The 14148-nt window shown below is 39.7% G+C and overlaps 1 protein-coding gene across 1 annotated transcript in view; it reads right to left on the bottom strand.

Moving 5' to 3' along the window:
- The window catches only part of LOC105471250 (maltase-glucoamylase 2 (putative)), a 96471-nt gene that overhangs the window by 74601 nt on the left and 7722 nt on the right, over nt 1-14148 (bottom strand). Inside the window, exons 7-13 of the mRNA XM_071094122.1 lie at nt 13871-13983; nt 12737-12862; nt 10351-10482; nt 10163-10261; nt 7407-7520; nt 6363-6447; nt 3679-3796 (exon numbers count right to left, since the gene is read on the bottom strand). Of these exons, the coding sequence (XP_070950223.1) occupies nt 3679-3796; nt 6363-6447; nt 7407-7520; nt 10163-10261; nt 10351-10482; nt 12737-12862; nt 13871-13983 (787 nt within the window). The remainder of the gene's footprint in view (nt 1-3678; nt 3797-6362; nt 6448-7406; nt 7521-10162; nt 10262-10350; nt 10483-12736; nt 12863-13870; nt 13984-14148) is intronic.

Below are 14148 nucleotides of genomic sequence, written 5' to 3' on the forward strand. Positions count from 1 at the left end.
AATACCAACCCAACTCTCTCATTTCAGAGATGAGGAAACTGAGTCTTATTTATCCAGTTTATTTCTCAGGAAAAATAGAATGAGAGAGAAAAGACAAAGAAAGAGAAGACAATGAATCAGAAATATACGTCATTCTTCCTAGAGCTTTTTTTTTTTTTTTTTTTTTAACCAAAATACCAACTTTCACATTTTCTGGACAAGAACTCTCATCTGGACAATCTAACATAATGCAAAGTCATGAGGACAAAATAGTGCTGGAAAATAACACCGACCCAGTCTCTGCCTCGAAGTCATCAGGGGCTGGGTCCTGCCCTTCTTCTCTCTCTCAGGCCAGGCATTTATCCAACGAAGTGTCTTCAGTATACACACTATTGATAAAGCTAATGATATGAGGTGACTTTGCCCTCAAAAAACTTACAATCCAGCAGAGAGAAAATGAGCATCTAAAAATTGATACCATGTTTTTTGCGTACTAAGCATATTGGAATATGAACAAATGTGGCACAGAAAATGGGAAATAATCTTTTCCTAGAACTGTCAGGAAAGTTTCCAGAATTGAGATCTGAGGTGAGGTTTTATAGGTAAGTATAATGTGCAAAATGGACAGGGTCAGGAAGGCCATCTCGTGCAGGGCAAATAGCACATGAAAGGCATGGAAGAATGAACAGCCCTTGGATGTGGGAACAACAAGAAGCTGCAAAGGTGAGAGAAAAATTGTAAGAAAGGGTTAGATTATAAAGTACCTTACAGGTTATGCTAAGAATTTTACTGTATAAAAAATAGCAAGGCATAAATAATTTTACACCGGGGAGAGAAATGAGCAAACTGTGCTTTAGAAAGGTCACTTCGTCAGGAATGTACAGTAGTGCTTTCTAAATTTTAACATGCATTCAATATACCCAGGGATCTTGATAAAATGCAGGTTTTGGTTCCTAAGTTCAGGGTTGAGGTCCAAGATGCTAATGCTTTCTGGTGATGCTGATGCAGCTGTTCCTTGGACTATGCTTCAAGTAGAAAGGGTAGAGGACAGGTTATTGAGAGATAAGGGTAAATTCAGGGAGATTAGTTCTGGGCCTAGTGTAATGATTTGTGTGAGGGATGATGATAACCTAATTAAGAAGTATTCGTGGGGAAAAAGGGAGGTGGTTACAGAAATGTTTCAAAAGTAACATCACAAAGATCAAGGACTGATTGCATGTGAGGGCACAGAAGGCATAATGGATGGTGTCATGCTTCTCACTTGGGAGTCTGGGATGTAGGGATGCTGTTGCTACCAACCAAGATACAGAATTGAAGAGTTTCAGCCGGGCGTGGGGGCTCATGCCTGTAATCCCAGCACTTTGGGAGGCCGAGGCGGGTGGATCACCTGAGGTCGGGAGTTTGAGACTAGCCTGACCAACATGGAGAAACCCTGTCTCTACTAAAACTATAAAATTAGCTAGGCGTGGTGGTGCATGCCTGTAATCCAGCTACTGGAGAGACTGAGGCAGGAAAATCGCTTGAACCCGGGAGGCGGAGGTTTCAGTGAGCTGAGATCATGCCATTGCACTGCAGCCTGGGCAACAAAAGTGAAACTCTGTCTCGAAAAAAAAAGAATTTAACAGTTTTGAAAATGATCAGCTACAGTGGGAAGATTAGGTGAAAACAGGTAACAGAGCAAGGTGAACGGTGTTTGAGGTACTACAAAACATCCAAGTAGACAACATCAGAAGATGGTTTTGGATATTTGTGTCCAAAAATTGGGGAAAGACCCCAGGAAGAATTATAGATTTTAAAATCATTAGAATTAATTACAGTGAAAACCATGAAAAGAAATAAATTACCTATGTGTTGGCATCAACTGTAAAGAGAAGAGGCCAGAGGATGGACTCCTAAGAATCATCAACAGTGAAAGAGCTGATGGAAAAGATCCAGGCACACAGATGAGAGGGAACAGCTGGAAAGAGAGCAGAGGCACCAGGAAGAGCAGTATCTTTTTTTTTTTTTTTTTTTTTTTTGAGACGGAGTTTCACTCTTGTTGCCCAGGCTGGAGTGCAATGGCATGATCTCGGCTCACTGCAACCTCTGCTTCCCGGGTTCATATGATCCTCCTGCCTCAGCTTCCAAAATAGCTGGGATTACAGGCACCCAACACCACACCCGACTAATTTTTGCATTTTTAGTAGAGACAAGGTTTCACTATGTTGGCCAGGCTGGTCTCAAACTCCTGACCTCAGGTGATCTGCCCACCTCAGCCTCCCAAAGTGCTGGGATTATAGACGTGAGCCACCACACCCTTAAGAAACCACACCACACTCTTAAGAAACAGAGCAGTTTCTTAAGGACTGAAGGAGCTGAGTTTAAAGGAGTGGTTATGGCCTTGAGTACCACAGAGAAAGAGAAGTCAAGTAAGAAAAGGACTAAAACAGGTCCCATAAGCCTATCAAAGTCTCCCTGTCTTCTAGAGCACAACAGTGCTCTAGAAACACCAAAACAGGAGGAGAGAAGCCGAGAAAGACAAAGATGCTCTTTCCAAAGCCACTGGAGGATCCACAGCAGCTCTTCTAACACTTTAGTTTCCCCATCTGTGCTGCAAATTCAAATTAAAATCTTAAGCCTGGCCCCAAATTTTCTTGCCGTCTTAGGTATAATGATTGTATTATACCATCTTCCACAGAAGAAACTGCAGAGTGAGAAGAGGAGCTATTTCTCAGTTTACAAAGTCACAAGTAAACAATCTACCTGACAAGATATAAAGGATGTAATGGTTTGAAGAACACATTTGTCTCCTTGGTAGACTTTCATAATGGGTGGTGGTGGCAACAGCAGTAATGGAGATGGTGATAGTCATGGTGGTGATGGGGATAGTGATGATGGTGATGGTGGTGTAGGGATGGTGGTGGTGGTGATGGCAGTGATAGTGGTGTTGGTTATGATGGTGATGGTGAATGGTGGTCATGGTGGGTGGTGGTCATGGTGGTAGTGAGTGTGGTGGTGGTGGGGGATGGTGGTGACAACTGTGGTGGTGGTGATGGTGATAGTAGCAGTAGTGATGGTGGTGGTGATGGCAATAATGGTGGTAGTGGTGGTAATGGTAGTGGTTATGATAATGGTGATGGTGTTAGGTAATGATGGCAGTGGTGATGGTGATGGTGTGTGCACGTGTGTATGTGTGTCTTGGGGTAGAAGGGAGGATTATGAGGTAGACAAGCAGGACATTGGGAAGGAAATAGAAGGTCATGGTGTAGCATTTCCAGATAAATAAAGGAAATACAGGTAAATTCAAATTCCAAGTAAACAATGAATAATTTTTAGTATGAGAATGTCCCACATAAATTTAATTTGGTGTCCTGTATATTTATTTGCTAAAATCAAGCAATCCTAGTGCATTCAGTAAAAGGATCCAAGCAAGAGCTGACTTCTAGCTGAGGACTCTAAATGCCTTACATAGTATTGCCTGCTAGTATCCTTGAAATAAGCTCCTTAGCCATAAGCCAATCAAAAATAATCCTGTACAGAAACCAAGGAACTTGGTTCTTGAGAGGAACTCTTAAATACTCTCTAAGAACAGAGTTTTTCTGTTTCTATAAATGCAAAAATTATTTGAACAATATGTTACTTATAGAACAGAAGAAAAACCCTCCACCTCCACCTCCCACCTCCACATATCTAGAATTAGGGTGAAAACCAAGTCCTTACAAGTTTGTGGTTCTTGCCATGGAGTGGCCATACAAGCTGTGGATGTCATAGTGAAGGCCTCCATGAAACTCCGTGTCCATGCAGAGAGTTCTTGCAAAAAGTAAGTGATCCAGAACTCCTGGAGGGAAATACTCATTAGTGAGGCACTTCCTCATTAACCTTCTTTAACAAAATAGCAGCCCAATTATTTTCTTCCTGATTACAGTACCTTCCCCACCAATCTCCACCTGACCAAATCCATTCCAGATTTTAAATTCTATCCTAAATGCTATGTCCTGCCTGGGGCTCACACTGAGCCCTCCAAGGAGATGAATTATTAAAATTAATCTGCATTCCCTCGAGCTCACAAAGAATCCTGGTGAGGGGAGGCAACTGAGAAACGTGCTCAGAGTAAACACAGTGGATGTGAGCCTAAGTATAAAGCATATAATGTTTATCTACATATATTTAATCAAGAGAAATTGAGTGTACAATGTATAGGTATGAAGGCAGAGAAATGGAACTTTTTCTTTTTTATAATACAGTCACACTTAGAAGAAAAATAGGGGCCAGGCATGGTGGTTCACGCCTGTAATCCCAGCACTTTGGGAGGCCGAGGTGGGTGGATCACCTGAGGTCAAGAGCTCGAGACCAGCGTGACCAATATGGTGAATCCCCGTCTCTACTAAAATTACAAAAATTAGCCGGGCATGGTGGCGGGCGCCTGTAGTCCCAGCTACTTGGGAGGCTGAGGCAGGAGAATTGCTTGAGCTGGGGAGGCGGAAGTGGCAGTGAGCCGAGATCTCACCACTGCACTCCAGACTGGGCGACAGAGCGAGACTACATCTCCAAAAAGAAAAGAAAAGAAAAATAAGATGTGACATTTGGGTAGTTTGATAGTTTGATGTGTAAGTACTCAAATCCTGCCTCTGAGAATTCTCATTGTTCGCATTTTCCCCTTCCTCAAGCCTAAAACGGCCAGTCTTCTCTGCCACTTCCTCTCCTTGTGAACTCTTCACTGGGGCCGTATCTACCTTCCTTCACCAAGTCTTGCCCATACCTAGGACCTGAGCGTGAGGCACAATTCCAGAAAGTGGTGGGACCAGTAAAGATTGAGGTTGAGTTTTTCCTACCCAGTATAACAGAAGCAAGGTTTGGAGTTGGAAATTAAGTAGAAATGTAAGATGGGAAGAAAATTCTATTTCTTGCACAGCTTGGCGTGTGGCATGAGATTCACAACCACTTCAGTGCTCTTTCTCTTGCTAATTAATGTGCACTATGCAATCCTGGAAATGGGAGAGGCTGCCTGGCTATGAGCAAAAGTTGCCGGTCATATGTGAGTAGACAAAATGCTGAGGGTAGCGAGTGGGGTCCCCACCAGAAGCAAGCAGAAAGTGATAGGATTGAGGTTTTCTGTAGGGGGAAAAAAAATCAAAAACAAAAGTTAGTTTTGGCCAAAAAGAGGATTGAGAGATTAAGAAAAAACAAAACATGATAAACGAATCCAGAGTGGAAAAAAAATGGGGGAATACAGACAGAGCAGAGAAGAACAAAGAGTAAGTCGAAAAAGCAAACAGTAGATTTTGCAAGAGGTCAAGACTTCCTCCAAAAAATTATTTACTCCTTAAGTGACCAAAAGGAGTTAAAGAAACAGCTGTACCTTGGTCTCAGGGGTATAAGTAAAGTGGGCAAATCAGAATACACTGACTGTTCAGGTGCCCAACATGCCAGCGTTCTCTTCCTGGAAATATAAGAAGATTATACCTTCCCTTGAGGTTAAGCTGAGGCTACGTGACCAGATTCCAGCAAAGAAATTTGGGCAAATTGGGTACACCTCCCTTCTAGGCCTGCCCATAAAATCTTCTCCACCCTCTCTCTTCCTCACCCAGGAAGCCAGAAACAAAGGTCTCTGAGGAGATGGAAGAACCAGACATAGATCTGAGTCACCACTTGGATTCAAGTTACCCATCCCTCACCAGAGTATGATGTGGGCAAAAAACAAATGACTATGATGTGAGTAAAAAGTAAGCGATCATTGTGTTAATCCACTGAGATACTGGGATTTATTTGTTGCCAGAGCATAGTCTATTCTATACTGCCACCGCCACCCACCACCTCCACACATATTCTTTCAAAATCAGAAACTAGAAAATTGACCTTGACTAGAAATGGCACCTATAAATAGGACCTTGAAGGCACCACTGATGCTTTAAACTGTTGTTAATGATCAGAGAAAGAGGGAGGAAGGGAGGGAAAAAAGAAAAATGGAAGAAGGAAGGAAGGGAGGGTAAGGAGGAAAGAAGGAAGGAAAGAATAAAGAAAACAGTTAAGAAGATTACAGGTTTGCTTCAATTTAAGGTAGTTTGTATCCGAAAGTGTCCTGAAATTCTCATAGATTTTAAAATTGACACCTGAGGGATTTGGGGGAAATGAACAGGATGAAAGCATTTTGAACTCTAGACTGGAAGGGCAACCAGGGGAGGTAGGCAGGTTCAGACTTTGTCACACGCTTGCCCTGGAGTTATGACAGCAAAAGGGTAATCAGAGACCCGACACTGCTGCAAAGACTTCGGTAGAGGAGTGTTCAGATGTTTAGGAGACCCCTTGGACTGGGAAGTGAAATTGCTCCTGACCATACTGAGTGTTACTGAGGGTGTTTTAAACATGGCTTATTCCTACGTCACAGCAAACAGGTGAAAACTTACTAGGAAGAAAAGGAGGAAAGTTCAAGTTGTTGGATTCACACTGGTCATTAGAAGCTTGGAGTAAGCTAGCAACTTCATTCATTTCCTTCAAAGACACAAAACACACCAAGTGTAAAATGCGATTGAGCTACATTTAGCTGTTGAGAAATGCTTACTGAACTAGGAGCCAGGATATCTGGGTCCCTTATTAACCGCTTTTTGGATTTTAAATAATCTCCCTAACTTTTCTTACCCTTTGTTTTATCTTTTACAAAATTGAGTCATTGGATTAGGTTACATATTTGTACGGTATGTTCCACTTCTAAACGACATTTTTACCTTTTATCAATTGATTTCAATCAGCTAATTCAGAAATACTGTTTCAAAGGTTGATCCCTGCCTACAAATTGTAAAGATTTTATTGTTATTGGTAAGAACCTAAGATAAACTAACATTTCTATTGTATAACTGTCCTTATCCTTTATTCCTCTGAGTGAGGAACAATAAGAGAATACAATTAAGATCAAATCTATTTTCTTACATGAATTAAAAATAAGTATGTCTAATCTTGGTAACAAACAAATTTTTTTTAATCATTGCATATCTTAGTCATCAGAGTGCTTCTGAAAATGACTGCTCCAATGCCTTGCACATTGGCACTCAGAGAACATTTGTTGAAGAAATTCCTACTGTTCTTCCACAAAAATATAGACCCTCATTAAATTATTATCTAATGATTAATTTAAATTTTTATGAATGAATGCTACAAATAGTAGCAATTACAATACCATTTTAATAAAACAGTATTTTTAAACTGACAACCAGTTAATGGAGAAAGCAAAAACTTTATCAAAATGAAATAACCAGTTGATGAAAGATGCAAGATAAGAACCTAAGGCTCTTAGGAGCCTAATTCACTGGATATAGACGCAGCATTAAGTAAAATAATTTTTAATACTACTATGTAAAGCGAATTATTTTTTACTACACATCAAAGTCAAAACTCATCTGAAAATTTGGCATATCTGTTTCCAAATGAAATTTGAGTCTGCAATAATAACTTACAATCCACACTCCATCAAACTCCAGACGATCATGAAATTTAGCAACCTGATCTATCCACCACTCAGTGCATACTGGATTGGTATAATCGGGAAAGACTGTCGGTCCCGGATATCCCTAGGACACAAAGAGGAAGGCTGTGGCAATCAGCTTGGTTGAAGGTTTTTCATTTTTACAGACAATGATTTCTTCTATTAGGAGCCTCATTTTGCTTGTCATTTTAGAAATAAAATGTGTGACTCCCCCAACAGAAACTAAACAATAAAATGCATACAAGGAACAAGAGGAAGAAACAATAAAAGGAAAAGCAACTGAGTAAATCGATGAAAAGCCACCATAAGTCCTTTTCTGTGCAAAAAGAAAATTTGAAAAGTACAATTTCATTATGTCAGCCCAGTTGGGAGACAAATTGTTTAAAATACTAGAAAGTCTATAGAATATTTTTCAAGAGAATGAACTTTTTCCAAGTGTTCTTAATTGAAGGTCACATAAAGTCTACTTTGAATAATTATGATTATAAATAACCTGTTGATATTTTTGGCATATAAACACTATTTTATAAATGGTTGAATGAAGTTTGCACTTCTTACTCAGGTCATTTTTTAAATTCTACCTCCCTTTTCTGTCTATGCCTATCAAACAAAAGCTTTAAAGATTTTCCACAACAAAGATATAACCATAGCCAAATTTTTGAAAAATCGGAATTAAAAGGATACCAGTTTTTGTGAAAAAATTTTGTTCATTTTCCCCATAGATTTATAGATTGTAATTTAGGAACAACTTTACAGTCTGGGAACATAATGAATACATATTTTAAAATGTGGATAATTCTCAAAGCTCAAGATGGGAGCTTGAAGTACCCACAGGAAATGGATTGAGCTCCTGGCTCTTTGTGTTAGGTGATGGGCACCAACTAACCATTAGATGTAACTTTGCCCCCCAGGAAACAGGTGGTGTCACAAAACAGTCACCTACAGCAACATTCAATCTAGAGCAAGCCAGCAAATTTGATTCAACCAAGTGCGTTTAAAACAAACCACTGGCCAGGCACGGTGGCTCACACCTGTAATCCCAACACTTTGGGAGGCCAAGGCGGGTGGATCATGAGGTCAGGAGTTCGAGACCAGTCTGGCCAAGATGGTGAAATTCTGTCTCTACTAAAAATACAAAAATCAGCCAAGCACAGGGGCAGGCGCCTGTAATTCCAGCTACCTGGGAGGCTAAGACAGGAGAATCGCTTGAACCTGGGAGGCAGAGGTTACGGTGAGCTGAGATTGTGCCACTGCACTCCAGCCTGGGCGACAGAGCAGTACTCCATCTCAAAAAAAAAAAAAAAAAGAAAACAAAACAAAAAACATGCACCACTATGCACCTCCACTACTGCTATCTCTGCCAACATCTTAGATTAAATGATTCATGCCATTTATTGGTCAATGAAGTCAACCATCTAATTCATTCTTTGTAATTATATGCAAATTCTTAATTATATATCACTCAAACATGAGTACTATTGAAATGACTCATACGTGTGGATAAAATTTTAGGTGAGCAAAATAATTTTTATTTGACTATGGACTCTAAATGCAGTATATAAATATGGGCTTATCTAATATTTTAGAAATTAGCTTCTAACGAATCAGTAAAAGCAAAGACTTGGTGTGCAGAAGGAAGAAAACTTTCCTACTGCTTTATGAAAAGTTAGAATCAATGAAAAAAAAGTAAATAGAATTAAGCATCGAAAGAGTCAATGAAAGGAACTAAGTGAGCAGGGTTTGGTAAGGGATCATCCATAATCCTGAAAAGACAGTTCTGCAAAATAAACCACTCAGGAGCAACAAGTTCTGCAGTCACCTGAACTCTCTAGATGAAGCACCAATTTGAGTAAATCTTACAGAATCCAATTATCTAGGGCTGACCCTACATATAATTGAAATTGCCTATGTGATTTGATTTAAAGTCCTCTCAGAAATTTTGTTATCCTGAATATAGGCCCCAGCTCAGCCTATTCCAATGCCTGAGTCTGCTACCTTAGAATCAAAACCGTGCTCTATCTATAAGTCTTGTGTAAATTTAAAACATAGGCCGGGCACGGTGGCTCACACCTGTCATCCCAGCACTTTGGGAGGCTGAGGCAGGTGAATCACCCGAGGTCAGGAGTTCAAGATCAACCTGGCCAACATGGAGAAACCCCGTCTCTACTAAAAATACAAAAGTTAGTCGGGCCTGGTGGTGTGTGCCTCTAATCCCAGCTACTCGGGAGGCTGAGGTAGGAGAATCGCTTGAACCCGGGAGTCGGAGGTTGCAGTGAGTCAAGATCATGCCATTGCACTCCAGCCAGGGTGACAAAAGTGAAACTCCATCTCAAAAAAAAAAAAAATTAAAAATTAAAAAAATATATATATTAGCTGAGATCAGTTCCATATTAATCTATGAGTATCTTGCTATATTTTTGTAGTTGAATTTATGTCTTGGGAAAGAGAAATTTGGAGATGGGAGGGCTTTAGGAACTGATTTTTCTTCTAATTATATATTGCTTCTCAATTATCTATGGTATTAGAAGATCAAGGCTAGCTTTTTAAATGCTTCAGATTTTTAATCATTCTATTATTATATCTACTGGTTTAAAATAGTAATAAAAGAAACCTCTAAAGCCACGAAAACAGTAACAATATTGTAACTTGCCTTTCACCCATCTTCGTACCAAAAGTACAAACTCTCCAAAACAATCATAATTTATTTTTATTTTCTTAAGAAATTACCTCCCCAACAGCAAAGCCATTGTTCCCCAAGATCCACACTCTCTTTAGGCTTCCATTATTATAGGGCTCGTAGTTAGAGTTTTTGGAGATGCCAGGATTCTAATAAAGAAATATGATACAAATATTATTTTTATAAATTGTTTTGCACTGTGAAAGAAAAAAATAAAGTAACAAGTGTTTGAACATACCATAATAATAACATATTTCTGTCCATTTTCATGTAACTCCTTGACAAAATCTGGGAGACCAGAGTAAGCGACTTCATCAACAGTGAAATCCTTCTTTCCATCCATGTAGTCTATGTCAGAGTACTGGACGTCCTGAAAGAGAGCTCTGGCCAGTCAGAACCCAGGAAACAGCACTGTGCTGATGGGAAGTATTACAGCTCTGGTTCCTGACCATTGAAAATGAAACTACATTTCCTACTGATCCTGGAACTTCCAGGGCTTGGCTACTTCTTAGGAGTAAATAAGCCATCTTTGAAACACATGATTGCTGTTTGGTTGCAGTTTTACCTCCTTGTCCTGACAGGTGCATGTCATAAGGTATTGGGAGGGACTTAAGAGCAGGAATTACATCTTGTTCATCTCTGCAACTTGAGAGCTTGGATGCTTGACATAAAACAGATGCTCTTTAAATGATTGTTTGAATGAATTATATTATTAATGTTATAACCATGTACTAACTTAACCCAAGCATCAAGCCAGAATATATCATATGGGGAGAAAATGATCTTTTGCCCTATGAAAGTGCTAGAGTAATGATTAACAAAGATCAATGACAAAAAGATAAAGCCTTACTCAACTAAACTCTCAAGCACACATTTTTCCTTGTGTTTGCGTACCAGCCTATGGGGAGCAGGTGTTATTCTTAGTGAGCAAATTGAAATGTGAGGGAGTTCAGTGACATTTCCCAAAGTACGTGCCCTGGGAGGTGGGGTGGCTGATGAGGGCTTTGGGGACAGGCTCTTTGGCTTCAGATGCTCTTTTTTTCCCCAATCTGCCACTTTCCTCAAAGACAAAGGAAGTGTTCTTCTAAGTGTTCCTCAAGTATCATACAGTAGGAGTCTCGGCCTTACAGGCCTGAAGGAAAATGTGGCTTGTAGTCTGTTGCCCAAAGTGGCATCAACTGTTCTAATACTGGGCAATCATTTAGGACCCAGGTGTCCTCCACAAACACATACAGGGAAAGATTCTATTTGTGGAAGAAAATTCTTCCTCGAATTGGATGTTTGCAGATAGTAGATATGGGAGAAGTAAAATTAAACACAATCAGGTGTCCTCCACAAACACATACAGGGAAAGATTCTATTTGTGGAAGAAAATTCTTCCTCGAATTGGATGTTTGCAGATAGTAGATATGGGAGAAGTAAAATTAAACACAATCAATTCCCCTTTGACACCAAAACACATTGACCATCTATTTTTTTCACAGGAAAAATTGATCCTCCTGCCTGCCCTTATCACTACTCTGAGAGGGGATTGAAGAATCCTGAAAGCAGGCCAAAGCCATTTCCACATGTTCAGTCTTCCTTCGGATGTTCACATTTAACTTTTTTTTTTTTTTTTTTTTTTTTTTGAGACAGAGCCTCACTCTGTCACCCAGGCTGGAGGGCAGTGGCACTATCTCAGCTCACTACAACCTCTGCCTCCAGGCTCAAGTGATTCTCCTGCCTCAGCCTGCTTTGTAGCTGGGATTATAGGCATATGCCACCACACCTGGGTAATTTTTTTGTATTTTTAATAGAGACGGGGTGCCACCATATTGACCAGGCTGGTCTCAAAATCCTGACCTCAAGTGATCAACCCACCTTGGCCTCCCAAAGTGCTGAGATTACAGGTGTGAGCCACCACACTGGGCCAACACTATATTCTTACATCAAAGTTTCAAAATCCCAAAGAGCTACCCCAAATAAGTTGTTCTGATAAATTCTTTAGCCACATGTTATGCATCTCCTGGAGAAGATGATCAAATATTACACACTTAATAATTATCTTGACTTACTGGTGGACATGGAACATCATAAATACTGATGCAACCATGAAGCTTCAAAATTAGAGTTTGTCAGATCTGGGAGGAGTATACGAGGTCACCGTGAGAAACTCATTTACTGTAAGTCATTATAATCATCATCTCTTGTTACTCATGTCACCTCCGGTGTTGCTTTCTCTAATATCATAACAGCTAACTTTGATGATGTTCACCTTCTGTGCTAGATGCTTTACATGCACAGTACTTACTACCAGCCCATTCCTTACTACCAGCCCACCAAAGCAAGTCTTACATTCTTATTCTATAAAGGTGGAAACTAAGACTCAGACATGTTAATTAAGTAGCGCAACATTGCACAGAGCTAGGAAGAGGTAAAGCCAAAATTCAAAGCCATATCTATCTGACTTCATTAACAGTATACTTTTCATGCTCAGATACATAACTTAACATGCAAATTTCTGCCAGCAAGTGTGCCTGTCAATCTATTGATTTATCTACATTTTTCCTAATAAATTGAATTTAATGCAAAAAATAAAAATGGGAATTGGTGTCAAATGCATGCTAAAAGAAGTTTCAACTTACATATGGTATCTCAGCTAAACGATTTCGGCTTACAACTTCTTTCAATTTATTGATGCCACCATAATCCCTGCGACTAAGCTGGAACCCAAGACTCCAATAGGGAGGCAAGAATGGCCGTCCAACAAGCTGAAAAGATAAGCAAGTAAGTGTGTAGACTTTTAGCATAAACACTGTAGCCCCATGCCTAACACTGGAGGCATTAGCCCCATTTCATTTTCTGTAAAGTTCCCAGAGCTGAAAATGTCAGAGCTGAGAGTAATCCGCTAGAATAATTTGTGAAATCCCATAATCACATCCTTCTTTACTAAGTACATAAATGTATTCCCAACATCAGACACTGATAAAATTTGCAGAAAATGTTTCAATAATAGTGTCACCTTGGGGGGAAACCGGTGACATTCATTATTCTATAAGTGTTTTTCTGAGTATTTGTTCACAGTGTGGTAAGGGCTAAGATGGGCGCTTGGAATATGGTGGCACAGAACAAACATAGTCCTGCCCTCACAGAGCTTAGAGGAAATAAATAAATGTCTAATATAATTTCAGATAGTGGTATGTGCAAAGGGTAAAGGAATAAGAACTGATGAGATTAGGAGTGAGATTACGGACACATGCCACCACGCCCAGCTAATTTTTGTATTTTTAGTAGAGACAGAGCTCCGCCATGTTGGCCAGGCTGGTCTTGCCCTCCTGACCTCAAGCGATTTGCCTGCATTGGCCTCCCAAAGTGCTGGAAGTACAGGTGTTAGCCACTGTGTCCAACCTCAAGTTTCTTCCTTTTCTGTAATTTGAATCAAATATGAATAGCTAGCAAAGTTTATTTAGGTAGTTCCTTTTCACTGAATTTTAACTTATTGAATGAATAAGCTTTGCTGATTGGTGGGATACATGAATGGACCATGAGTTACTTGAAAGCAGGATGGTGTCTCACTTATTTTGCATTTCTCAAGCCTTGCACAGTGTCCTTTTGAATGCAGAAAGCACCAAATAAAGGTCATCAAAATAAATAAACAGTAGATGAAAGACTATCCCAGCATTTATAATCCATATAGTTTACTAATACCTTTTATTAATTTATAATGAGTATACGAGATAATAGCAGTAAATAAGGACTATCTAAATGCAAAAACATACCTCCAAGTATTGCTGAACCACTTGTTCTGGAGTGTTTCCTAGGAATACATAGAAGTCAAGAATGCCTCCAATCGTGCGATAAGTGATTGCAGGAGCTGGCTGAAGGGTAACCTCTGAAAAAATTATAATGAGATTTATTAGAATCTTCTGGTTGGAAGTAGACTCTTCTCTGCAGTATAAATAGCTGAGCTATCTAAAAGAGTCTCAGTCTCATTTTGAAAGGGATGAAAATCACACTGTTCTTTTTATCAGAGGATTGTTGTTGGAGTTTGTCAAAA

The sequence above is a fragment of the Macaca nemestrina genome, chromosome 4 (genome assembly GCF_043159975.1).
Source record: "Macaca nemestrina isolate mMacNem1 chromosome 4, mMacNem.hap1, whole genome shotgun sequence".
NCBI lineage: Eukaryota > Metazoa > Chordata > Mammalia > Primates > Cercopithecidae > Macaca > Macaca nemestrina.